Source organism: Anser brachyrhynchus (genome assembly GCF_964034855.1).
Source record: "Anser brachyrhynchus genome assembly, chromosome: 4".
Lineage (NCBI taxonomy): Eukaryota > Metazoa > Chordata > Aves > Anseriformes > Anatidae > Anser > Anser brachyrhynchus.
Genome location: NC_137698.1, coordinates 55331744 through 55358436, shown reverse-complemented (window position 1 = coordinate 55358436; position 26693 = coordinate 55331744). Strand labels below are relative to the sequence as shown.

Below are 26693 nucleotides of genomic sequence, written 5' to 3'. Positions count from 1 at the left end.
GAGAATGGGAACGTAGGCTGATATTCCCTTCGGAGCCCGTGTGTAAGGCTGCTCTGCACGCATGCAAACGGAGCAGGGAAATGGCCCCTCATGTATTGGTGCTCTACTGAAAGAATACAGGGGCTATAAAAAGCTCCCTAAAATTACCTGTCTCCTATAGATTTTATTCTCCCTTCTGAAACAGCAAAAGACCCGAAGTGGTAATTAGGCTTCACATTTTTCTCTGGAAACATTGCATCTTAGAAACACGTACATCTGTGTTGAGTACTGAACACCGTGACAAGCTTTGCTTTTCTCAGCATTATTCATCTACGTTGCTGAGGTAGAGACAACTACACAGCTATGTCAAGAACTAACTAGGAAGGATCGGAATAAAATATGTGATGGTTCACTTAGCCAAGATTAAACAAATTTCTCCTTTCTTGGCTTTGCACGTATTTGGTGCTGTAGAGGATGCATCCTGCCTGTCCTCTTTGCTTAAAAGAGAAGGTGCCACAGAACACAAGGAGGACTGAGTCCGAATTCATTGAGATGCCAGCCCTGACACTGCTGAGCCAGGGATTGGGTCTATTTCCAGCCTGTCAACTAACCTGAAGCTGTAGCAATACATCAAGATATGGCAGAACTTGGCCCACTTCTTCTAATCTTGTAGGCAAGGAACTATTATTTTAATAGGGTAGCACAGAAAACAATATAGGAACTCAAATGACCGAGGGGAAATTTGTCTTATTGTTTCTTATGTGCAAATTGTAGTTGTCAAGCCCACTTATATCAGATGCTATGGATGTCACAAAGTCTGAACAGTCCAGAAAACAACGGCAGGCCAGAAACCCTGAGGTTTTATTCTCTGAGTCCTGGTTGTCACCATGATCGTATAAAGTTCTTCTTTCAGGATGAGTTATGAAGTTACCACCCAATTGCTTAGTGGCTGCAGGTCTTTCAGCAATTTAAAGCATGTGTTTTAACCAAGCTACCCCACTTTTCATGTAACTGGAAAGTCCAAAATTTCTATATCTAAGAACTGTAGCTATTTCCCTTTGCTTCCAGCATCTAGGCTATTTTTCTACTTCTGCATTTCTCTTAGCCTGAACCAATTGAGTCAAACCAGACACTCAAATTCAACCTTTCCCCTAGGAGAAACACAAAACACCTCTGCAGTAGCAAAAGCTGTACCAACTGCTGACCATCTGCCCCAGTCCGACCCACAGGGGTGGGTGGCTGCTGCTGTATCGGGAACGGCTGCTGGTCTGTGGGAGGAATTTCCATTGCTGCTGGGGGCTGAGGCCAAAACCCCAGCTTGGGTCTTTGCTAATATAGAGCTCAGCAGGCCACAGTGTAGCTAGGTGCTCTGCACATTTGCTGACACTGTGCTACTTTCATTTTCATTAGAGAAAAGGTATAAGTAAGTCTAAGATGCCAGATAAGTAGCATAGATATGAATATACAAATACATCTTGTAATTCACAGTCTATTGAAATCTCAATTAAATATGTTACTGCTTCAACAAATACAGTCTTCGGAATACCCGATACCATGACTAGGATACGTTCAAAATCTGTTCCAGCAAATTCAATATGAATATTAATTTGATATGGTTGAAAGCCAAGAGCATCATAATATAATCAGAAGAAAACATACTCAAATACATCAGAATTAACTTTGCATTACTGTGAGCCAGACGAGTCAGGGAATCTTGTATTTGTATCCCAAAATGTAATGAACCAAATTATTACTTTGAGCCAATGGAGTATTGCTGAAAACGAGAGAAGTAATACACAATTTCAGCAATATAGAAAGCATTATGTCAGAACTAAGGTTGCTCACATAGACTGCAGGGTAATAACATGATGATATTAACAGTACGGTTGCGTGTTTGCACAGTCCCATTCTAGAATGGGAGTGGGAGCAGGTTTTTTTTCCAATAGACCTTATGCTGCTTTCAAAACAGGACAAAAATAAATAAGGAATGTCATTTTTATGCTACAGAAATATGGTCTAGATGGGAATTTATAGTGGTAAACTTGTAGCGACATAAATTCACACTGCATTTTATAACCCACATACTTACATTAATGAAACTTCCAGTATGAAAAGACCCTGCTAGGCAGATTCACTCATAGGTACCAAAAGCACTCATTTATGCAATTTGTCTTTCTTGTGCAACATTTCTTTTTTTTTTTTTTGAACAGTGTAGTGTATAGTTCATAGATGCTGGCCTGCTCCCAACATATGCCATGTCCCCAGGAGTTAATTTTTTAGGATACAGTCATATGAGAATAGCTATACTTAATCAGTTCCTAGTAGTGGAAAGGGTATTTAAGTGTTTCAGGGAAAGTGGGTTAAGGAAAAGTGTAAGAGCAGAGTAAGTATAGCTACCTTCCATTTCACTGGAACCAAGGCAATTTAAGCAGTGAGCTGTACGTGACAGTTTAGCAATTTCTATCTGAGTTCTTTTAAAACACTTCGGGGAATACTATCTAGTCCTTATAATTGCTATTATTAATTTATTAAGTTGTTCCAAAACCTCTTCAACTGCCTCTTCAGTTTGAGAAAAGAAAGTCTTGCAATAAAAGCCTCTGATGTGGGAATCTCCCTGACATTCTCTGTGATGAACACAAAGCAAGGAATAGATTTTTCACCTTTGGTTTATTTTCCACGAACTACTACTAGCGAGTCCTATTTGATATGAAAATGCTCTGTGTCTGGAAATACAGGTCAGCTGCTTAAAGAACACATATTTCTTGCACTGATGAAAAAGCATCCTGTTCTCTTTCCTTTCTCTTGTGGCTGCACTAAAGGGCAACTGAGTTTTGTCAATTCAAACCACTCAAAGGACTATTTTACATAAATGTAATGGCAGAAACAGATCTAAAGTCTAGAAAACATGCACTGTACAGCTCTGTACACGCTCTTTCACATTCTTTTTTTTTTCTTTAGCTTAACAGCACAGACATGATACAGCCAACGTTTATGACCAGAATGTTTTAAAGCTTCCCTATTTCCACTGTATGTGCCTAATCATTCACAGTACTATGAATTTCTAAAGTTGGAAGGTTGTAATTTTAATCCTGCCCTAGAGAATTTACTGAAGGTTTTTCCTGCTTGGAAGAAAGGGACACTGGACTGGATGATGATAATTTGTGGATGTAGAGGCACTAACAGTTTCACAAGACTAGCATACATGCTGTAAATTATCTATTTGTAGGACCCCAGTGATATTAAGCCACTAATTTACTGAGCCTATGTAGGAAAACATTCTAATTTTCAAAGTGCAGGTTTCCTTCTTTTTCTTTCCTCATACTTTCTGAACTTTGACTAACCTTTGAGAAGCACCTGTACATCTTTTCATCTATATGAGATACTGTCACATTCGCTTATATATACAGTTATTTATCCTCATTGCAGTGTTTCCAGGATGGTTGTATTGTCTTTGGTGCACCTCAATGTTGTGTTCAGAGATTCCAAGCTGTACACTAATGATAATTACACTATTATCAAGGGCTGTTGAATAAGTAATCTAACACTATTTATAATCCACTATCACAGTAGCAAATCTTAAACTTAGGAACTGGAAAAAATGTAAACATTTTTCATATGGTCTTGATTCTACTTTTAATTATATAAGTATAAATCAGGAAATTGACTGGATTGATCGGAACTATGGTGTGTGAAATCAATGAGTATCAGATTAGAATAAGGCCCATTATTGCAGTTACAACTAAGCATCTTTCTGGGTTAAACTGATAGGTTGAACCGGGAGGAATACAGAGGTAAGAACAACAGACCAATATGTGATTCCTGTTCTCTTCAGCACAGTAAAACTAGATTTGAATTTCCATAAAACTTTATCATCAAAAATGCCTTTGGATATACAACATTAAAGTTGCCATTGTGAACATGCTGATAAAACAGTTATGGTATTAGTGAAGCTACTAAAGACAAAAGGTGGCAGAGAGATAATTCCTTTCCTGGGGGATGAAAATAATGAGCTCATAAATATCTTAAACCTTAAATAAAATCTTAGAGGTAGCCAGCACTCTAAAACTGAGGAGCATAAATTGTACTCCCAGGAGAGTTCAGACAGACGGAGAGCTAGCTATTCACTATTTTCTAGGTAAAATTGAAATGCAGTGAGTTATTGAGTTGCAGAGGGAAATTATCAAGCCTCCTCTATTTCTCAAGGAATTGACAAGACAAAAAGCAAGGTAGCCAAACCTAGACAAATTTAAAACCATTTGTTTCATTTGCTGGCTTTGTAGTTCTTGTTTTGGTGGGAGATTTTTGTTGGTGGTGTTTTGTGGTTGTTTTTTTTTTTTGGTGGTGGTGGTGGTTTTGGTTTTTTTTGTTGTTTTGTTTTGTTTTTCCCATTCAAAGCTATTATTCTTCATGTTCATATTAATATTTAAAAAGCCAGAGCTCCCTTTGTGAAACCAGGATCTATGGCATTTATTGAAGCATACGACTTTTCCGGCAGTATCAGTAACATTCAGAGCTGTATCTGCTAATTTCCCCTCACCCAGAGATTTATAATCAAATTCTAATTTCTGCAACCAAAACGTGGAGTTTAGCCATGCCTCTTAATTTATCTGGGCTAGCCACATTATACTCTCAGAAGATCGCATTTTAATACCTGTCTGAAACTATTAAATTGTACTTTGTTGGGATTTTTTTCTAGGAATAGTCTCTAAATGCCAGCAAAGCCATTTCCTGAGTCCTGCTGCAAGCGTCCATTCCATTCTTTGCTAGCAGATTTTGTCAAGCCAAAAACACACAGAGCATACATATATGTGTGCATATTTGTGTACACTTTTAATACACACTCAAAGCACTCAGCTGCCAGGCTTCAAATATGGCACACAAGATCACCAAAAATTAAAAGGAGGTAAAAGAAAACAACAGCAAAGTCCTTCATGCAAAACGTTTGGAAGACTAAGAGAAGCGTTCCCACATACATAAGTCTTTGTAGAGTTTCACTGTGAGAAATATTTATTTCCGATAGAAATATGTATCCGTAACATAAGCCAGATCAAATTTGTGTAGGATCAAGGTAACTCTGAAACAAAACTGAAACATCCCTTGACAGGAAAGTCTTAAAAGGCCTTTCTTGAACTCCCCAGGCTTCACAAATTGTTAGGTTTTTATTTTACTTTTATATTACTTACCAGGAAAAAGTTTAATTTTAGTAGCAGAAATGGTGGTTATTGCATGTCTGGAATCTTCTTTGCTTTGAATAGTATAAACTGCTGCTGCTCCTCTGTGTTTACAATCTGTTTTAAACAAAATGAGATATCTTCAGCTATAGAAATACAGACAGCACTCATTAGAAGGAAAGCTGGTACAGCCCTTATGCCTAAATTGTTTAACATTTTCCATGAAGAAACAGGAAGGTTTTGAAGTAAGGTCAGGAGGAAAACCTAGGGTCAGATGTTTTATATTTTCCCAAGTGAATTTTTATGACTCTATGTTTGCCCTTTTCAAATTCTTCTTTCTTTCTCTATAGCATGTAACTTAAGCAGACTTTGTAAGATTATAAAAAAAAGTAACCACGCATGCTGTGGTAATAGCAAGGATGAAGTGTACTGGCTCCCTAGGAAGCTGACAGCTTCTTTGCAAGTGTGTGGTGTTCATTTTTGGGAGCACAGTACAGGAACAAGCCCTACACCACCGAGACAAGATAGAGCTGGGTTGAACACCTCTGACTGCCCTCAGCACCCAGTGCTTTCCATCATCCTGCCACTCTCTCAATGGCAGTCTTCTACAGTGACAGCAGCTCAAGACTCAGCTTGTGACAGCAGACTTGCCCCACTTCTACACAACAGAACTGATTTTTTTTTCTTTTGAGAATGCCAGGAAAAAAAAAAATCATCTTTAAAAATTCATTAAATTAGCATTATTTAGGTCATGACGTTTTTATGAATACCCAGGTGAGAGCTAATATGCTGAAGCCTTAAATATGTGCTCTGACAATTAATGTCAAAAGAAACTCTAGAACTGGCTGTAAGACAAGAGTGGAAGAGTAAAGGCAAAAGGACTAATTTCAAATTTAGCTCCTTTGTCAAGGATCAGTTGTAACCTCCTCAAAGTTTATTTGGATATTTTATTTTATGCACTCTTGGAAATAACTTCATTAATATTTCAAAGAGTCTCAGAGTCTGGCTAGAAGAAAGTCTTGGAAGGTCTCAAGAGGAAATGAATAATTCCATATTTCTTACCAGCTTTCACTAGTGCTCAGAAAGTGAGAGAAAAACTAGTAACTGAATTATGACTGTAAAAATTCTGAGCAGCTGTTTTAGGCACATAGTAATATTCTGATAGATTCTTTAGGCACCATAGAAAAAAAAGCAGCATGTAGACTTTTAATTAAAGGTGGCATAATATATACATACAAGAAATAAAACCCTTAAAACTAATTTTATGTGCTTATCTTTTTGCCAGTAAGATACTGCTGTTGTATATGATATACATTGTAAATTTAACTCATGAAAATACTATTCCTCTATTAACAGAAAACATATTCTAGAAGTAAATCAGAAATCAGAAGCCCAAAAAGGGCATCTTTTCCTCCCTGCTTGTGTCCACAACAATTCTGAAAAACTTGCATTTAATAGAAAAACGATGTTTAAGGATAAAGGCAGTAAAATCATTACTCATCGCTACTAATGGTTCTGCATTAAAAATGAGATGTTATGACTCAAAGCATAGAAAATCTAACTCATGACATTTATGGTAGCTTTCAAATTGCAAGTAAAAGTCCTTCAAACTAGAATAGTTAATGGCCCACTTATAAAGACCTATTTTACAGTTTGTGTGATTCTTATGTACATAAAATAGGGTTCAGACTTTTGTTCCAGCAATAAGTAAAAGATCATGCTATTCAATCAAGATAATCTGATAAGGAATTTCTTTTGTTATTTGGAGGGGGATGCAACAGATGTCATTTTAAGCTACTGTTTCACTTAATTGATTAAAAATAAATGCATAAAATATTTACATTTTAAAAATCACAGAAACATCTTGAGTGTAGGCATCCTTCTGCCTTCTGTTCAGTTATGACTAAATCTCAACTTTTATTGCTCTTTCATTACAAAACTGCTTGTGGATACAATTAGGATGATCACGGGAATGGATGTAGCTTATCATTTTTTCATTACCCCTGTGATGAAGGTCTCTGTTCTGCAGCTCTGGACTACAAGAGAAATGGACAGCTGTCTGGTAATAGCAACTAAATGCTGGTTCTCCAGAGGCTTTCTACCCACTCAGGGCTGAAACAGGCAGAAAGTCTCAGGAAATTGCTGTGAAAAGCATCTGAAAGCTATTATCCCAGGTAGCAGGTTAAGTAACACTCATTTCACATTGACGAAAGGGAGTTTGCTCCCTGTACCACCTACCTCTGACTTCTGATGAAAAATGAAGACCAGCAGCTGAAAAGGTCAATTTTCTGCACTCTTTTTGCACAGAGGACTTTATCTTGGTTGCTCAACCGTCTCATGCTTAAGGTGCTCCTACCACTTATTGTTGCTTTCTCCATTGTGTATTGCTAGGAGAAATACCGTAAACCCTGGTTTCAGCCTCTATTCCAAGCGAATTGCATAGGAAGAGCCTGTTTTGGGTGGTGAGTGCATTATGCACAAACAATTGTTTCAGTCTCTGAAGTAAGGACAAATTCTTCCATAGCAAAGTTACTTTTTTAATCACTTGGAGTAGTCAAATAGTGCTGTTTCAGAAATCACAGCATTATTTTCTTTGCTGCAATAACAGCACAGAGAAGAAATGTTATCTGAGCTTAATTCAGCTCTGGGACTAAGAAGACACCACTTGGTTGACCTGTGTGGCGTTGCACCCCCACTGTGAATTCAGATGACCAGTTTTTAGGACAGACGGCTGAGTGCGTATCTCCTCATATCTAACCCATAATTTTTCTTGACCATGACCTAGATGAATCATCTTCAGGAAGGAAAAGGTATTTCTATCTATTTCTATTGGTCATTGGCATTTCTGCTTAAGACCTTTGTTAAGGCTCAACTTTAATCTTAAGATCTACTAAAATGACTCTGAAACCAGAAGTTCATTGGACTAAAGATCATAGGCCACCAAGCATCTGTCAAAAAAACATACTTCATTCACCACCACCAAGCTGGATTTGCATCCACAATTCCAAGATGAAAGGGGATAGCATCAATCACCTGAGTATTCCAGTTCCTCTCTAAGAAACTCCTATCATATTACAATTAAAATACTGTTGTCTGAACCACATTAATAATCAACAACTTCCTTATAGTAGATTTTTCATTGTGTAGAAATTTAAATTCATGTAGATTAACTTTTTGTTACTTACAGTTTTGTCCATTTTCATGAACTATTTTGTAGATGACGATTGAAATAGTAAACACAATAATGACTAGAATCATACTGAGCCAAATGATCTTCGCCATACACATTGGATCTGTCCAGAAAAAGTAGGAGGGATTAAATAAAGCAGGAAAACACTGACAGAAGAAAGCAGAATAATTTGTCTTGATTGTTTTTTTGACTATGCCTATCCCCACAGATGAAAATTTAAACAAAACAGAAGGTTGCGCCTTTCTCTTTCAGCTTTCTTTGTTGTTTGCAATTGAGTTTTCTACCCAGAATTTAGTTTCATTTTCATCTGTATCTGTCTCTCCATGTCTGAAAAAGTTAAAAACTATACTAGTATCATAGCTAGGCCTACTTACTATAAACAAACAAATAAACGAACAAAAAACAAGACATAATCTGCCCTCTCTTCAAGAGGATTTTCCCTGGAATTATTTTACACTGCTTTAGCCAACTCAAAAACACTTACTGTTTTCCATTAAAGTTACAGCATAAAATGTATTTGCCGTATAAAACTAAATGAATGTAATATAATTCACCAATTCCCTGATGGGAGGTGTTGCATACATGTACTGGAAGCCCTGATTGTGGTCAGGCAATCTCCTGCAGCACAAAGTGAAACTTGAAAAGCTGATATTTGTCCTCTGGGAAAACTAAGCCTAGCTCAGTTGAATATTTCTCTTTTAAGTCAGGCTGAACGTAGGATATTGCAGCAGGACATTAGGAAAAGTCAGACGTGTCTTCTGGTTCTTCTAGCTCTTTCTAGTTAACTGAAATTGTTTAATTTACCACAGCAGAGTTATGCCAATATGAGGGAGGGAATAGGAAAAAGTAATTCCAGATTTTTTCAAACATGTATTTTGTAAGTCTGTCATTATTAAGTGGAGAAAAAAAAAAAAAAAAGAAAAAAAAACGGCAAACTGAATGTACAGACACTTGTTTTGCTGTATAGCTTCTAGGAAAAATAAAAGCAGAGCTAAACAGTTGAATATAGACAACTGTCAGGTGACTATTAACGATGGTCTTTTTCTGTGGGATGATCAAAATCGCGTTGTTTTGTTGTGAAATACTTTCAAGTGGTTTCTGAAAGCAGAGAACTACCTACTGGAGATTTTCTCGAACATTCAAATTGTTTCCGAGTTTGATTTCCCTTCTGACTCTCCTTTGTAACTTACATTCCACGTAAGACTCCAGTTGCAGTGAAATATTTATGCAGTCATTTTGGTCGTCGATCATTGCTGCTAGACAGGAGTGATTTAGGTATTCCTCAGCTGCATTTCTTCCTCTGACTGTAGAGTTGTTGATGCGGATTTCCAGCATATAGAAGATACTATCCTCTACTTCTTCATTTGCATGAAGCATAGTGAAATTAAAATATTTGTAAAAATAAATAACGTCTTCTGTTTGCTCTTCCAATGAGCCTTTTTCTTTTGGATCTACAAATTAAAACAAAAACTGTTATATAATGATAGACAAAGGAAGACAACTCTTAGAAGGAGTGATAAATATTTTTTCTGTCTCATTTGTGAAAACAAATAGTAATTTTTTACATTACTGACTATGATAAAAATGGACAAAAGGATAAAATGTAAAACCATTCTAAACAGATCTGAGGAGTATTGATTATCTACACACAATACATTTCCTTAGCAAATTATAGCCTTTTTTTTTCTTTTTTTGCTTTACTACCAGCTTCGAAGCTTTTAATATTTTTGTTGCTTTGTCAGCTGTTGTCAAAGCTAATAAAGACAAAAATTGGGCTATGAAGAAAAACAACAGGAAAAGCTGTATGATGCTAGACATCTGAAGTGTACATCTAGCCTCTGTGCTATCAGTTGCAGAAGGGTTTTGTTCCATTTCCAACCACAAGCTGTGAGACTTGCAGAATGTTAACAAATTCATGTAGGTGAGACTGTGTCAGTTGTGTTAGAGTTGTACAGGTATAAATGAGAACAGAGATTGTCCACATATTTTCTGCATTGGTGTTTTCCACACTCGGAAAGACAGCTACCTTTTACTAAAGTGATGCAATTTGAAAAGAACTGCATTTCTCATACCTAGGACTTGGCCTCTTGCCCCTGTTGCTGACAATGTTAGGAAAGCAAAATTCAGAAGCATCCTCTCCCCCAGATTGCCAGATACAAGTGCATAAGGCACAGAAGGAATATGCTGCTACTGCTCTGAAAAACTGTGGTTGTTGCTGAGCTCTTCTTCATATTGCTGGGCCAGTCCTTACTCAGTGCTGCCTTCCATCAAACAGGTAAGGCCATTTTTGATGCTAAACAGTTGTGGATACCACAGGCTATAAGCAGAAAAATTGTTATTTTAGTTCTTTTATTTCTTGTGTAGCTGCCACCTAGACTGTTACCATCTTTGATTTAGTTCTTCAGATACTTGCTTTCATCATATCAGCCATCAACAGAGTTCCACAATGACTTAAAAGCAAATTCTTCAAGAAAACTCATCAAAAACTACAACTCTTTATAAATAAATGAAATATTTTGGAAAACCCAGCAAGAATTATAGAATAAAGATAGAGATATAAGAGTGCTCATAAAAAACAGATGGCAGAGGTCAGATTTGCAACAGAAACATTCCAGGTGGCTGCTGGATAAGGCACTCTTTTCTCACAGCACCCTGCTTGCAGACTAATACAAATCCCCCTGAAGATAATGAACCCTCCCTCACACACATGGTTTTACATAAGATTCTCAAAGAGAAGAAATCGGCATTTTGCGGCTCATGTTTTTCTACTGAGAATCTGTCATAAAACCTGCATTTTGCAGCAATGCAAAGAAAAGCTATTAAGGACAAAAAACAAAACAAAAACAAACAACAACAAACAACCAAACAAAAAAACAATGTTCATAGATCTTGCAAAGCCCATAGAGAACCAGCACCGTGTTATCATTTTCTTTCAAATAGCAAACAAAACCATGCATTTTATGTTGTAATTAACGACTTCCAAATGAAGTATTATGCTTTTCCTACTTACTTTTTTTAGTTATAACTCCTGCTCCTTGATGATCAACATCCACATCTCTGTTGGATTCACATTCTGAGTATTTAGTATGTGGCTGTTGTTCCCTACTAGAGGACTGGCAAATACATGGAATATTTTGGAAACTGGAATGATTTACAATGGTCTTCAGTAAGATAGTCTGGTTTTCTCTTCTTTGTTGCAGTGATCTTTTGCAAGAATTATTAAAAGTGCAAAGTGGAAAAGTGGTGTTACTTAATGAACAGGTATCCATGCACGAAACAATGATAGTGTTAGCTGAAAAACGAAGAGTGTCGTATTAGCAAAACCATCTCAAAGGGTATAGACAAGTACGTGTGTTTACGTATCACGTAACATATCCTTTAACCATCATACAATGAAATGCACTTTCTTTCTCGAGAATTACAGCAGCACAGTGAATGCATTGCTGAATTACATGGAATATCTTGCTGTACCAACTTGCATTTGCGGTCATCTCTAGTCTCATTCCTGTTTCAAACTTGTTCAGATTTCATTGTACTTGAAGAGAAGATGAGACTGCTCATGTTTGAAAAGGGTAACACAGCCCTGGAACTGTGCAGTTGCCATACACCAGGGTGATCGTGCTGTAAAAGAGCTATAATGAGGATGAAAACTTTCTCTTCAGTGACATTGAAACCTTACAGTGAAACTACAGAGAAATGCTGCTGATTTGTCCAACCACACCCTTCCTGCTCTCTGATATTCAGTCACGAAAATTAATTATAACCAATTTTGTTAGCTGAGTTTCAGTATCAAATTACTGCAGCTGGAGCACATTAATGCAATTCTAGCAAATGACAAAAAACACATAGTATTCATTATTAACGAGTGCTATTTTAGCTGTCCTCCATATTAAAGTAAGGCTTTATTGTATGAATCATGTATTTTTACTTGAGTTAACCTTGAACTATTTTTTCAATATGAAAGAACTGTAAGAGTAAAAAACTTCTGGGACCCCAGCATGAAATCTGTATTTATGAACACAAACAATCAGGCTCATGTGTTGACGTGGCACTAGCCCATAGTTTTATAGCTGAGCTTCCAATTCTGGTATTACCTTTGCACCTCTGAAGAGGAAATTTTGCATCTACCACTCATTATGAGTAATTGGGATAATATGTTCGTAAATCCTTATGTATAGGCAGGAAAGCAGCCTTTGATTGCTCCAGTACTCAGCTGCAATCTGACAGTTTCAACAGCCATCTGTGCTCACACCGTAGCGGGCTTGCCTCAGAAACAGTTCAGTGAGGGATTTCAGGCAGAGTACAGAAATAAAACCTGAAATCCAGCACCAAAGTCAGTTACCTTTGCCTACTCTACCCTCCTGGCAAGGCATGGTGCATCTGGGCAACTAGTCTAAAACCACTGCTGCAGCTTTCAGGGTCAACCAACGGCAATTCCCTGCTGTGTCCCTTTCACCGAGGAGTTTGTACCAGGACTTGTGGATCCACTGACTGTGCTGAGGCAGGGCTCTATGTACAGCACCATGCACTCCGTTTTGCATCACATGCTCCGCATGAGCAAACAGACTCAAGAGCTGCCTAGCGTTGGTCGTGTTGTAGGTATGTAAAAGGCATGTTAAACTAATGGAAAACCTTGAATGCTGTCCTGTTAGGGAGGGTATTACTCTCCTCTCAAAAGATCTTTACTGAGAAAGCCATTCAGTATCACTAAACCCCACTTTCTCCCATCTCACAGGACTGTGGACTTTCCAGGGAAGAATATGCATTGCTGAGCAGTAAGCATGGCAGCAAAAAGGTGGGATTTTCCCAGTGGATTACATGGCAGACAGACAGCTGTACCAGAGTTTTGCTGCTCAGTACAGGATTGGGAAACATCCCTTCCCAAATGTAAGCACCACTGGAAACGTGGAAAGGGTTTCAAGAAATATGAACGCAGACAACCTTAAGAATTATGAGGATTACTGAGATGAAACCATGCAAAGCATCTTTAGGAAACTGCTTTATATTCAAAAATCTGTAACTCACATGCTTAATGTTAAGTTCTGTGACTATGAAATTCATTTACTAAGCTTCTATTTACAGGTTGGGTTTGTTTGTTTGTTTGTTTGCTTCCTATAGAAAATCCAAGTCCATTAAAATGAAATTATTCGCAGGAAAAATTTGAATTTAAAACAAAAACAAAAAACTTGTTTCCATCCAGAAAATCATAAATATTTTACTTTTGGATTAGCTTAACTTTTTTTTTTAATTTGATCTGTGATGCCCTGTTTTGAGTCAATTCAGCAATGTGTAAAATTGCATTTTTATCACTTCCTTACAGAAATGGTAGCAATCCCATTATATGGCAGATATAAAGCCTTCTGTACAACTTGGGGAACGCATAACTGAGAGATTATAGGAGATGCAGTCCACCAAACTGTACAGGACTGGGACTGAGTGCCTCAGGCTCCAAAACAAGTTCCTGTTCTAAAGCAACACAGTTTAAAGTTTCAGAGACCAAAACTGGTGGGTTGCTTTACAAATATAAAAGAAACTTTTCACTTTTGGCAATGCTGAACTGTATTCTTTTTGATAAATTTTTAAAGGCTTGTTTTTTCTGCAAATTCATTTTCCCCAAAATTTCTGTAAAAAAAAAATCTAAGTTTCACTTACGTTATATTAAAAACCTGAAGCACCCACAGCTTTAATGTGATTTTAGAAAAGCCTATGGGATTAGGTCTCAACCATTCATTTAGGAATCACCTGTAGAGGAAGGTACAGTGCCTATGTTTCACATCTCAAAGAAGATTTCTGACAACAAATTTGTGTGGGGAAGTAATGTCCACAGCCTCATGTGGTAGACAGAAATCTGAAACAGCTACAGCAATGGAATTTTGTACATTTTAGGCTTGCTACAAACATGAATTAAAACCAGTTTCCAACAGAAGATTTTCAGTGAACCAGAAACTCCAATTCCTTGGAATTTTCAAATTAAATTGTTCAGCGTATTTACTTCCTCACATAATTAAGACATTGTATTACAGTCCTATAGTTTTTAGAACATCCAAAATATGACTATGATCATAATTTTCTAAATATAATTCTGTGCTCCACTCTGCCCATATACATCTTACTTTAGACATAATGTGATCAAGACCATACATCAATAGCAGAACTGCAATGATCATGCTATTGCGGCATAAAGCAACTCCAAGGATAATCTGGGGCAAATATCATGGAAAAGTGCAATTGCTCTTTAATGTTTGACAGTAATATCAATGTTTTCTTCTGGTAATATTCATGCCATTGTTTGTTTGTGTGGTCTGTGATAGCAAGTACTTTGGTTACTTCTGAGTGGAGGTAAAACATTAGTTGTTCCAACATCTTAAACCGTATGATTGTTTTTATAACATTTGACACTTATGACATCAAGTGTGTTGGTTTATAATCTATAAATATGTATAAATTATATTCTAGTTAGTATCACAATTACATTTTTTGGTGAATGAAAATAAAAATGTAGATGTAAGTAACCTAATCTGGGCATGCTTTGATACTAATTTGTTTGCAGAAAATTATGCTTTGTAAATAATTTAATGATGTCTAGGAACACACACCATTTGTCAAGGGGATTATTTTTATTATTAGATTTATCTCATACAAAAGCTTACTTAGGAACAGCTGTAACAAAACTATTTTAATATTAATTTATTTATGAATTTTTAAGAAAGCACTGAATGCATTACTTATACACGTAGATTTTGCATTCATCCTAAATACAGTATTGACCTTTAGGGTCACCAATATGTATTTGGGATTTGGGTTAAAAGATTTGCTTCAATAAATTCACCTATCCTGCTCTATTATTTTTTTTTATCATGCTACCACTGCATATCACTTGCATAAACACCATCTCACACAAGATAGTAACTGTACAAAGATTTATAGGCATTTAAGTACAGGAATTTCAAAAAAGTTATTTTTTAAGACATGAGTAGCTGCTGTGGAAGAACATAAGCATTTTAAATACTACCTTCATGCTGAAGATAGTAAAAGTACAGTTGCATGGAAATAGTTACAACATTTTTGCTATGTACATAAATGAATGGCAAACTGCTTCCAAATTAACACATATAATTAACTCTTTGGTTAAAAAATCTAAAGAAAACAATCTATATGTTTTACAAAGTCCATGTAAGTCCATATAATAACCACCACTTTCAGGAAAGCACATGTCAACTTTTCAACTACAATCAGAGTTTAGAATAAATAAAGGCACTTTTAGAAGCTGATCACTCACCTTCATGGATTTTGAAAAATTCAGGTAAGCATAAAATAAACATGGTAAGTACTCCTAGTACTAATCTGAAGAGTTCTGATTTTCTCAAAATCAAGCACATGCCACTGAAGCGCTCCCACCTAGCATAGTGGTGGTAACTTCCTGGTTTAGCTTTTAACTTAGTGCAGGCTTTATGCAAAATAACATCTATCCATTTCCTTTTTCTCATATGACTTTTCTTTTTGCTTCATGCTACGTTAAGTTGAAGAGAGGTAACTTCTGTTCTTACATTGGCATGGCTGCGCATGATTCAAATGAATAAAATGAAGATAAAACTAATGTACTGGGATGAAAATATGAGAAAAATGCACAGAAACCATTTTACTCATTTGGGGCAATTTTGTTTTAGGAACATCACCCCCTAATGGCCACTTTCATATACCTTCTGAACAACAACGTAATCATCTTTGTGAAGGAATTTTATTCTCACTTGGCCAAGAAGATTCTTTAAAAAGTGAGTCAGAACCACATTACAAAAATCAGTCAGAGCCAGATGAGTCAGATATGGAGATTTTATTATTTTATTTATATACCTATGCCCTGGGGCTGGCATGTGTGCGTGTTATAATTTGACATAATACAGTATCTTTAAGACTTGAATAAACTATTAATTTGATCATTAAAATTCTAATCTAGTAAATAAACAATGTTTTAAGTACAAGGAACTGAGTGTGAGATGTTCATAGTATCACTGCTGCTATATTCTCAAAAGACAATGGATGTGTTGCCAATCTGTACGGTGTCTTCAGTGCGTACGTTACTAATCTTTACATCACAGGAAGACTGGGAAGAGCCATTGCTATTTGTATACATAGTAGTCATAATTTTACAGCTAAACTTTCCAATTAGAAAAGTGAAGTCCACCATGATATTCTATAAATTCTTTCTACAGATGAGACTGCAAAGAGCATTTCTGAAATGTTCCATATAAAAGTACTCTGAATAATGCGTAAGTAAAAGCAAACAATTTTATGCAAATATAGATTACCTATAGTATGAAGGATTTAATTAATTCAGAAATCTCTCTTCTGACACGGAATTTTTCCCACAACCCATTTAGAGCTGAGTACTACCAAACTGAAACAATGCCACTGAAGTTAAAATAAGAAATGTCCTACAAACCTGAAATGCCCTTCTTGGCATCCAGCTGGCTCAGATGAGTAAGCCAGGTAGAAGTAAATACAGTAATCATCCTATAGGAAGACTCGTAATGGAGCTTTAATGAATATAAATTTAATGCACTATTTTAAATGTGGCATTTTTATGCAATGAAAACAATAAAATGAAAGAAAAATGATTTTTTTTGACAGTATGGTGCAACCTAAGTAGTAAGGATACAGAAATTCGTAGGTATGAATTTAAAATGTAAAATACACCCACTGCACAATTTATATTTGTTGTGTTAACAAATTGGCTCTACTTTGTGAGAGACTGTGCTGCCCCTTAAGTATCTGCCATATCAGCTGCTTGTACTTTCCTGTTTTCAAGGGTTTATGGTGTTTGCCCATCTTTTCTGCCCAGAAGGAATGAAGTCTCTTAGGGACTGCAGGAGGATTTTGGCAAGCAATATGTGTATCTATCCCTTTCTAATACGTTCAGACTTTTTTTCAGGCATGTTTCAGCTCAGTCTCTGAGTTAGGAGAACCACGTAACAACCTGACCCCACGACTCACAGGGACACCCTAAGCCTTACACACCATTAGCCTGAGATGGCCATGTGTGTGTAAACTAGCACCTGCCCGGACTGACTGGCCAACTGCAGTGAAACGTGTGGGTTTTCCTTCTCGGGGACACACTTTTCTCCATGTAGCTAATAATTTGTCCACAGCATGAAACAATTAGTGCCTTTGAAAACCGTACTCCTCAGTCAAATTTAGTTAAAAGCGGGTAAATCTTTTAAAGTCAGCCAGGAAGAGCACAGGCAGGCAAACCACACAACGAGGTAAGCTTCCTATGCTTACCAATCAGGCAAAGAAAGCCCTACGTAGATCACCGCAGCATCAAACTTCTGCCACCACGCCTCAGCTATGATCTCGCACACCCTTAGATCAGTTTTATCAGTAGGAAGAAAAGCTGACTTGTCACGCGGGCTGATAATTTGGCAAAGTATCCTAGCTTTGGGTGCCAGAGGTAAGGCAAATACGAGGAATCTGGCAAAAGCCAAGGTATGCGTGTCCATTAAAGGGTGAGAATGGGCTGCCTCAACACCACACAGCACCAAGGCCCCGAGAGGAGGTTAACTGCCGTGTCACTAATTATTTATTTCCCCTAAAGGGAGGGAGCGGCGTGACAGCAGTGCTTAGCGCTGCGGTTTCGAGACAGACCAGGCTACCCATGGCGCGGGACGGAGCCTTCAGTGGCGTTAACCAAGAGAAACCCCACAGAAGGCCACGCGCACCCCCGCCGCCAGGGCCTTCGCGCTGAAGGCGGCGGGCGGCAGGAGGCGGAGCCGGCGGCGGGGCCGCCCCTGCCCTCCCCCGGTGTGCGCGGCCGGCCCGGGGGCCGGGGCCGGGGCCGGGGCCGGGCCGGGGCCGATGGGGACCCGTTAGCGGCGGGAGGGCTCGCCCCGGGCCCGCCGCCTTCCCTGGCAGAGCGGGGGCGCTGCCCGCCGCCGGGACGGGGCGGGGCGGGGCGAAGGGAGGGGGGGGGTGCCGGGGCCTCCCTCGGGATTTTTTTTTCATCATTATTTTTAATTTTAAAATTTTTTATTTTTTTTTTTTATTTTCCCGGCCACTCCCAAGCTACCCCATACACACACCCTTCCCCCGACCGAGAGAGGTGAGAGAGCGGCGGGGGCTTGGCGGCGGGGGGGAGAAGGAGGAGGAGGAGGAGGAGGAGGAGGAGGAAGGCTGCTGCCCAGGGGCGGGCTCCCGGCGGCGGAGGGGGAGCGGCCGGGGGGCACCGGGGGGGTCCCGGGGGACACCCACAGCCGGCCTGTGGTAGCGGGAAGGGGGCAGCTTGGGGTCTGTTGCTCGTGCTTAACAACTTGTTGTGGCGTTGCACAGGCTGGAGGCCGATCCCGGTTTCGGGGAAGGCTGTCGCTGGGGTTTTCTTGCTAGCGTGAATGGGAATAAAAGAACCGAACTCGTCGTTGTGTCAGTGTAGGTTTAACAGAGAAACCCCATTTATATACGTAGTGCGTGGGGGAGGCTGTCCTGTTTAAAAAACAACTCACAAGATGTGTTCTCGTGACTGGTTCATTAATTTTGCCAGAAACGGTCGCTGTTCATGTCTTGTGAACATATTTTTGCGTCAGGACTTCAGCAGATGCGTGTAGATGGAGGTTTAAAAACCAAAACAAAAACCACCACAAAACTTGAACTTCACGGCTGCGTTCCTGATCGTGGAGATCATGTTCCCATCGTACGCTTTTCCTGTTTTCCACTTGCTGAACAATGCTAAGGAGCATAAAGCAGGATGGGGCTAAGCTACCCGTAACAACCCCAGTCTGTGTCAGACAGTGTTTTCCTCTGTCACACTTCATTGAGCCAAGCCTCGAGTGTGTCCCCTGGATGGGCAGCGCTGCTCCTGAAGCCAGCGTGTGTATGTACCCCGTGGCAGTGGATTTTGAAGCACTGTGTTTCACAGAACTGCAGTGAGTATGAATATAAAACGAGAAAAACTTGCCACAAAGACGTAAAGATCTTGCATTAAACCATTATGGTCAAGCTAATTGCAAATTGTTGTCAACTGGCGATTCATATTCATGAACCTGTTTCAGTTATCTGGACCTTTGTATCACCAGTGCTTTTAACAAAGATCAGCCTCCGGTTATTTTGATGTTCTGTGTTTTTTCTAGATGTATTTCACTGTTTCAGGGTATGGTAAGGAAGACTACCTAAACATAATGTGACCCAATAATGAAAGTTATTGCAGCGTTTAGGACACCACAGTGTGATTTTTACATTTCCTTTACAAAACAGAAGGTGATAGTTTGACTCCTTTCTACCTTTGGTGGAATGTTCCTGCAGCTAGCAGAAAAGATCAGAACATGAACAGACAGATATTAGATATTCCCTTTATGCATGCATGCAAGTGCCTTCCAGGGCTATGTTTTCTTTCTTACAGTGACTGTAGTCGACTTGTTTGGTTCCAAAAGTAGACACATACTGTCTCAGCAGGGTAGATTCTTTGAGTAGGAGTCTTTCTTTGACCAAAAAAATTTTGGTGGCCTGCAAATAGAAAAGGCCCGAGAGCCACTCCAATGGTAAGGGTTTGAGACTTTGTATAAAGCTGCTCCATTTGTTGAAGGATGTTCAGTGGTGATCCAAGGCTTTTTTCACTGATGTAGTTGATGTTACTCTTTGGCAATACTTCTTAGCTTAGGTGGTTCATCAGGCAGAGCAGTTCTTCAATTCTCTGTCTTTTGTGCAATTATGGCTAACCAAAGATAATGAAAATGCACTATTTAAAAGAAAAAAAATACTGTCTTGTAATGCAGTATTTCTAGAGAGTTTATGTATTCAGGTTTCATACACGTTTCCCCTCTTTCTTTGCAGTATTTGTTGTCATGTATGTAACTTGCAGTTGTGGAAGGAACTGAGGTGACAGTTGTGCAGGGGCACGCTTCCATCTCCTTTCTTCTTTCAGCTTAGGAATCGCAGGACAAATGGAAGGGAGTTGTATCGGAATAGACTAAGCGATCTGCTTCCAAGATTTTTTTCAGTGCCTGGTTCTGATATTTTTGCTCTGTTATTTTTCTCCCTCTAGATTTTTTCTGCCTACCTCATCTTTTTGGAAAGAGGAAGACAAATGGAACTACATGATTCTGTGAACACCTAGAGATCATTCTGGTGTTGTAGGTAGTTATTGTACTTACTCAATTCCAACAGTGTGATGCTACAATGAATGTGGTTTGAGCCCACAAATGTATTGTAACTTCCAGGTTACACCTTCACTGATTTTTGTGTTACACGGCTTGTGAGGGCTTCCTGCTGATGTGTGTATGACTACAGATCCTAGCGTTTGGGAGATTTTTATGTAATTTCATCACTTACCACTTCTCAAAGTTACCATCTTTATCAAAGCATGCTTTATGGAAGACTGTTATATTTACTATAAAATTAAGTTTTAATCTTTAGAGAAAGGTTAGAGAAAGCTCTAACCTTTAATCTTTTAACCATTGTGAGAAAACCAGGAAAATTTGATAGTGACTTTGTAAGAGAAAATATTTCTTTAGAGAAATGCTTATGATAGAAGCCTACCAACTGCTCAGTCAAACCTCATTACGCCATTAGTACTAACTGGCTTTTGCTTTCCTTCATTTTTTTAGAAGGAAAGTAGTAAGACTTTTCTAAGCCAAAGTCATTTTCAAAGGGAATAGCTTTGACATTGACACAAAGCAAAGGGGTAAAAGAATGCTGAATGCATGAATACATGAAAGAACCTGGCATTATATGAATTCTTTGTAAAGTAAAATACTGCTGGAAAAATAGTGATGAGGGTAAGAAAGGCAGTGCCATTAATTTAGAGATAGTAGGCTGTACCAAAATGAAAAAAAATATTCTTTCTTGGCAGTGAGATATTCCTGCTTTGGGAATGTTGGTAATGTAACTTTTTTGAAATAACTTTGTACCTCTCTGTTGTCTAGAATTCATTCATGTCATTATACAAATGCAGAAGAGAGGTGTTTTTTCTCACTCTTTATTTCATCATTTCTCAAGCCACTAGCAATTTACAATATACATACCACTTTTGGCAGTAGATGCTTTAATTTGTTCTGTTGTGTATATTTCTACTTACCTGGTTCTTGACAAACTCTTTGGCACAGCATAGTGTATTTTGGGGAACTGCAAACTTTGCGTAGCTTTCCAGAAGCAGGCAGTCCAGAGGAATGTTGCAGTTCTACACGCTGTAATAACAGAAAGTCTGCTTTAAGTTAATTGAGCTCAGAGTGATTGCTGAGCACCAGATGCAGTGTCCTTTGTGGCTGCTTGCTGAGACGATTCTAGTCAAGAAGTACACAACTCTCAAGGCAACTTTTATTAAGGGTGGTGACAAAATACTTGAGAATTCTGGTAGTAGTTATTACAGGTCTTATTTTTCTCTGAGCATTTCCCATGTTTGGCCATCACACTTCTGAGTTAAGATATCATGAGGTTTGGACGTTCTGAGTCCATTGCCATCCTCTGTCCCTTCAAAGAACACAGTGAGCAATTTGGTCACTCGTTTTTGTGTATTGTTTCTTATTAGGCAGTTAGGAGAACTTCAGTATTTTTACTCTAGATTGCTATTTTCTTACATATAAATTAATTAGTCTTATTTCACATTTCAAATACTGACTTCTCAACCATCAGTGCATCCAAAAAGCCACCATGGTTTTAGTTAGTATAGTGAGTATTCAGGCTAAATGGAATTCGTCCTTTTAAGCCTCTAGTACTTTGAAACACGGATCAAAACAGCACTTCAGTATTCCTATTTCTTTAGGTCCTGAAGAAGAAAATGCTTGTTAAACATTTAAGTAGTGTATTCCAAATTTAGCATCGCCAAAGTAATATAGATAGTGGCAAGTAATGGGCAGTCAAACTGCTTGCACGACCCGTGGCAATCATCAATACCAACTGCAGGAGAGAATTTGGTGTTATATTAATCTCCTGTGCGTTTTTTGTCGATGCAGGCTCAGATAATACCAAAACAAGAACCTGTTTCTCGCTCCCCATTGCTGTCATCCATATCAAATGTTTCAGTATTGTAGAGTGGAAGGATGCTTTTGGTACCTGTTGCTGCAGACACAGTGCCCAAGTGGAAGTTGAGAGGCACATGCTTAAGCTCAGTCTTCCTCTGACTTTATTCGGGTCTGATAAGTTAAAAGCACGGGGTTATGAAGATCAGAATCAAACTGTCTTGAATAAGTGTCAATCTGTCTTCCTTCAGGCTGGCTGCCATATTTTCTGGGAAACAGTAGGCTTTATTTAATTTCTGGTCTTACCAGAAATGTTCTACCTTTCTGGTCTACCCTGGTATTACTGAGTGTCTCAGCACCCACTCCTTAAGCGTTCCCTGTGCCTGAATATTAATCTGGGTCTGGGCTCTTACTGCTTCAGCCTTGTTAGTGATCCACTCGTTACCAGCGCAATACCACAAACAAAAGACAGAAAATACTGAGAGGATTGAATTCCAGTCAGGCTTTTTATCCCATTTCATTCTTTTTTCCTTTTCTTCTGTTCCCTTCCCCCAGTCAATTTATATTCTTGTTGGTATCTTCTACTGTAGATGACTTAGAAAATTTTCACAGCTTTAAAAAGGATTGAAACTGCTAAGATTCCCCTAAAATTACTTTGAGAACAGGCTTTTTGTTTTCACTATTTTGCAATAGCTCAAAATATGGTAGCTTCACTTATCTAAAATAGCCAGCCTCATCCAGATTTTCAGAATTTTTAGACTTGACCTGCACCTTTTTCTTTAGTGATCGTGGAAGTTGAAAAGAATTCAAAGGAAATGCCAAAATGTACTCAAAAAAAAAAAAAAAAAAAGGAAAGAAAAAGGAAGAAATACGCCTTTGTGTCTTACTGCAAGGTCGAATAACTATCAAGCAGCGATGCTGAAGAATAATTGTTTTATGGTCTATGCTGGCATTTTTCCAGAGGACTAATTTCTGTAAAGTTGATAAAGGAATTGATTTCAGTCTGTTCAGAGATTGATACTTTGCCAATGAATTACCTCTTCAGCTGTAAGTACAATTGATGTTGAAATTCTGATGTCCTACTTGACAGCAGGATTTATTTTGAAGAATTTTTGGATAGCAACTTGGATTCTTCCAAGAACATCCTTAAGACTTTCAGAATTAGTGGAAAACTGTTTATAAAATTGTACAGGAAGCATTTGTAAAACAGAAATTTAACACACACGAATGTCTAGATCTCTTCTAAAATACATCCAAATAGACTTGTCCTACTGCCTTAGTTAATACTCTGTCAAAATAATCAGTGTACTTTGTATTGACTCTTTATTGAAAACTTTAATAAGAAATTAACAAACTCGCTTGAAATTTGCGATGGTTTACAATTCAAGAAATTGTCACTTAAATCACCATTCTACTTTTATTTTGTGAAACATTCTGTGGTCCTGTATTATGTGTACAGTGGTGGATTACTTTTTTTTCTTCAGAGTGTATTGATTTTTCTGGACATCCTTTTAGCTATATTCTAAGTGTTTTCCTATCTAAGGGGTGCATACGTTTTTAACTTGGAGAAGTGTCACCCCTTACAGTTTCAAAAAGCTGCAATTTGTCCAAGTGTTTTGTGTGATTACAGCCTGTTGAGCCTGTGGGAAATACTTTGAAAATGTGTAAGGAGTTTCTCATTCTTACACATACTTGGCTTTACTGGGGGGAAGGAGAGAATGTCTTATCTAAAAAGAATGAAAACCTAAGTAACATAGTGCTGTGGACGATTTTGTGTTTTCAGTCCTGTTTCTGATGATGTTTACTTGAATATTTCCTTTGGGTTGTAATTGAAGGCTCTTTGTTCAGTTAGGCTTTTTATCTGCATCAATAAAGCAGTTCTCACCTTAGCAAAACTACGCAAGTAGCATTGGAAAGGACAACATTAAATGAAAACTTAATTAATTTTGTGAAACATTGGGCATTATGAGGCCAGAACCATGACTATTTGTTTCATCATTTTTGTTTTGTGATTATAGTGTTCTGGAAAGTGATTATAATATTAAAAAACAAAAACAAACCAAAAAAAACCCATCCTTTCCAACCTCAGTTCCAATTAGAACTTAAACCTTTAAGATAGGGACTCTACAGGACACAGTTTATTTAATACCTGAGGTACATATTTCTTCTTCTGAAATATCGTATTAATAGCAGTTAGTAAAAAATAATAGAAAAAGGACCACGACAATCTAAAAAAAGGCTAAGCATGAAATATTAAAAAATAGTTCAAATTTACAGCTGTACGTTTTCAGTTGAGTGAAATGTTTTGATTTTTAAACTATTTCTGCTCTATTTGCTTCCTGCTAGTTTCCGTGAAGTTACCTCTTTTCATTTTTCTCTTTTCATCAGTTTAATCAATAGGTGATATATTTTAAAAGCTGGACTTAGATGGAGCAAAATGGATTTCCTATTCTTGCTTCCATATGTTTCACACAGTGTTTTCAGAATAAATGAAAGGGCGTTGTACTGTAATCTGCTTATGGTTTGGTAACCCTTTTATGCTCAATGTTGCTTATTGGCAGCTGTATTCTCAGCTACAGGAACTGCTTTTCTGTAATGGCTTGGAATATGGAGATCTTGCAGCCCATCAAACTGTTAGCTGTTTCAGTTTCTAAGGACTCCTGTTTACTCCTGGCATTCTTGAACCCACTTGCTGTATATACATTGTTTATAAAAGGGAAAGAGCAATGAAGAAAGAGAAGGGGAGAAAAGAAAAATCTGTGGTCAGAACACCTCCTTCATTCTTTGTATCATCCTGCTATCTAAAATTTATTTCAAAGTGTGCTAAGCTGTCACGCAATCATAGTTATTCAGAATAAAATTTTTAAAAGGGAGCTGCCTCATCTCTTCTAGATTATTTTCTGGTGTATTTTTTCTGGTGTGTCTTCTGTCTCATATCTTCTGCCTCCCCTCCTTTCTCCCCTATCTTAAGAAGTTCAAGAGAAAATGCTGATAACATTTTGGTATGAGTTTTATAGGCATGATGAAGATGGTAACATAATCTGTTTAGTACAGATTTGAGTTGATTTGAGGGGAAACAGTATAATTCATTATTTAAAAAATGCACACCATTGTAGCCTCGATTTCAGAGCCAACAGAACTTGTCAAAATCGAGCTAAAGTATACCAATAGAACAGATAAAATAATCATAGTCTGTGGGCTAGGTACAATGTACAGTAAGAAACAAATCGAGTTCAGAGAGGTTTACTAACCTGAGCTGTAAAGAATACAGGTAGAAATGAAATATGGCTGAATTACCATATTAACAAGTAGCATGTATGCAGTGAGGAGAAATGAGAGAAGCTCATGTGAAAGTCTACCTTTTTTCAGTGGTTTTGGCAATTGGATTGTTTGCATGCAAGTTCTTATTTGTTGTCAGAGCAGACAATTTACATTGTCATTTGTGCAAATAAGCTATTAGCCTGATGTTTGCCATTCCAGGTAAATATTCTGCAGTGAGTATTCATTGCATACAGTGTAAGCAAAATGCATTTGGCGGGTAGATATTCGAAAATGTATTCTGACAGTCTAAAAACAACTGCTTTTGAATATTAAATGATCGCTCAGTCATTGCCAAAGATAAAACCAAATTTTAAAGCTTGCTTTTCTATGTGCAGTGAGAGAAATGCTATTTTGGATGTAAATATAATCACGAGCTTATGTATTCAGACTATAATTAAAACATTATGAAAGTAGAGGAGTTAATGATGTTATCATAACTTGATAAGGCTTGGCATGCTCTTCGCCAAGAACTACCATTTTCGGCTTGGAAGTATTTTCCAAACAAATAAAAGTAATTAACTAAAATTAATCTATGCATTCATAAAAATGTAGGCAGATCAAGTGATAAGTAACAACTTCACTGCTCTCACTTCCTGATAGATTTTTTTCATTAACAAATACAAATTTAAGTTGCACCTTTGCATAATAAATTGGCTTTTAGACTGAAGAACAAGTGCACTTAAAACAGATTGTGATAATTTCTGTAAATATTCAAACATTATTTTCTGGAAATGTATAAACTCAATAAATGAGAACACTTTATATATAAATACTGTAAGCTAGATAAGGAATTTTTAGAACTTTGAGCTAATGGGGAAGATAGATGAAGTGATTGCAAACTATCTAAAGCTAATGATAGCTACATGCAGTAGTACAATATGTTAGTTTTGTATTTTCCTTAAGATTTAGATGGAGTTGATAAAGAAAAAAATACCCAGTAAGCAAATAATGAAAGCTTTCTGTCAATTATGCCTTTTCCCTCTGGCAGCTTAGCAAACTGAGTTCAAGAGTTGTCTCTTTTTTGAGCATGCCACCTAGATAGTGGATTAATGTCCCTAGGAATGCCAAAGGTTCTTGTACTTCCGCGGTTTG

General features: G+C 37.8%; 2 protein-coding genes across 7 annotated transcripts in view; one reads left to right on the top strand and one right to left on the bottom strand.

Moving 5' to 3' along the window:
• TMEM156 (transmembrane protein 156) overlaps positions 1–16534 on the bottom strand; it is a 29106-nt gene extending 12572 nt beyond the window's left edge. Inside the window, exons 1-5 of one of the 3 annotated variants that reach the window (XR_013950787.1) lie at positions 15620–16534; positions 11351–11632; positions 9531–9791; positions 8336–8443; positions 5163–5267 (exon numbers count right to left, since the gene is read on the bottom strand). Coding sequence is in view for 1 of the 3 variants with exons in the window: in XM_080590822.1 (XP_080446948.1) it covers positions 5163–5267; positions 8336–8443; positions 9531–9791; positions 11351–11632; positions 15620–15827 (964 nt within the window). In the remaining 2 variants the exon portion in view is untranslated. The remainder of the gene's footprint in view (positions 1–5162; positions 5268–8335; positions 8444–9530; positions 9792–11350; positions 11633–15619) is intronic. The other 2 variants (XR_013950788.1, XM_080590822.1) reach the window with 2 other exon arrangements.
• Positions 16535–18171: 1637 nt separating this feature from the next.
• Positions 18172–26693, top strand: part of KLHL5 (kelch like family member 5) — a 56595-nt gene continuing 48073 nt past the window's right edge. Inside the window, exons 1-2 of one of the 4 annotated variants that reach the window (XM_080590808.1) lie at positions 18172–18436; positions 20369–20456. The gene's annotated coding sequence lies outside the window, so the exon portion shown is untranslated. Of the gene's footprint in view, positions 18437–18588; positions 19254–20368; positions 20461–26693 lie in introns of those variants that run through there. The other 3 variants (XM_080590805.1, XM_080590807.1, XM_080590806.1) reach the window with 3 other exon arrangements.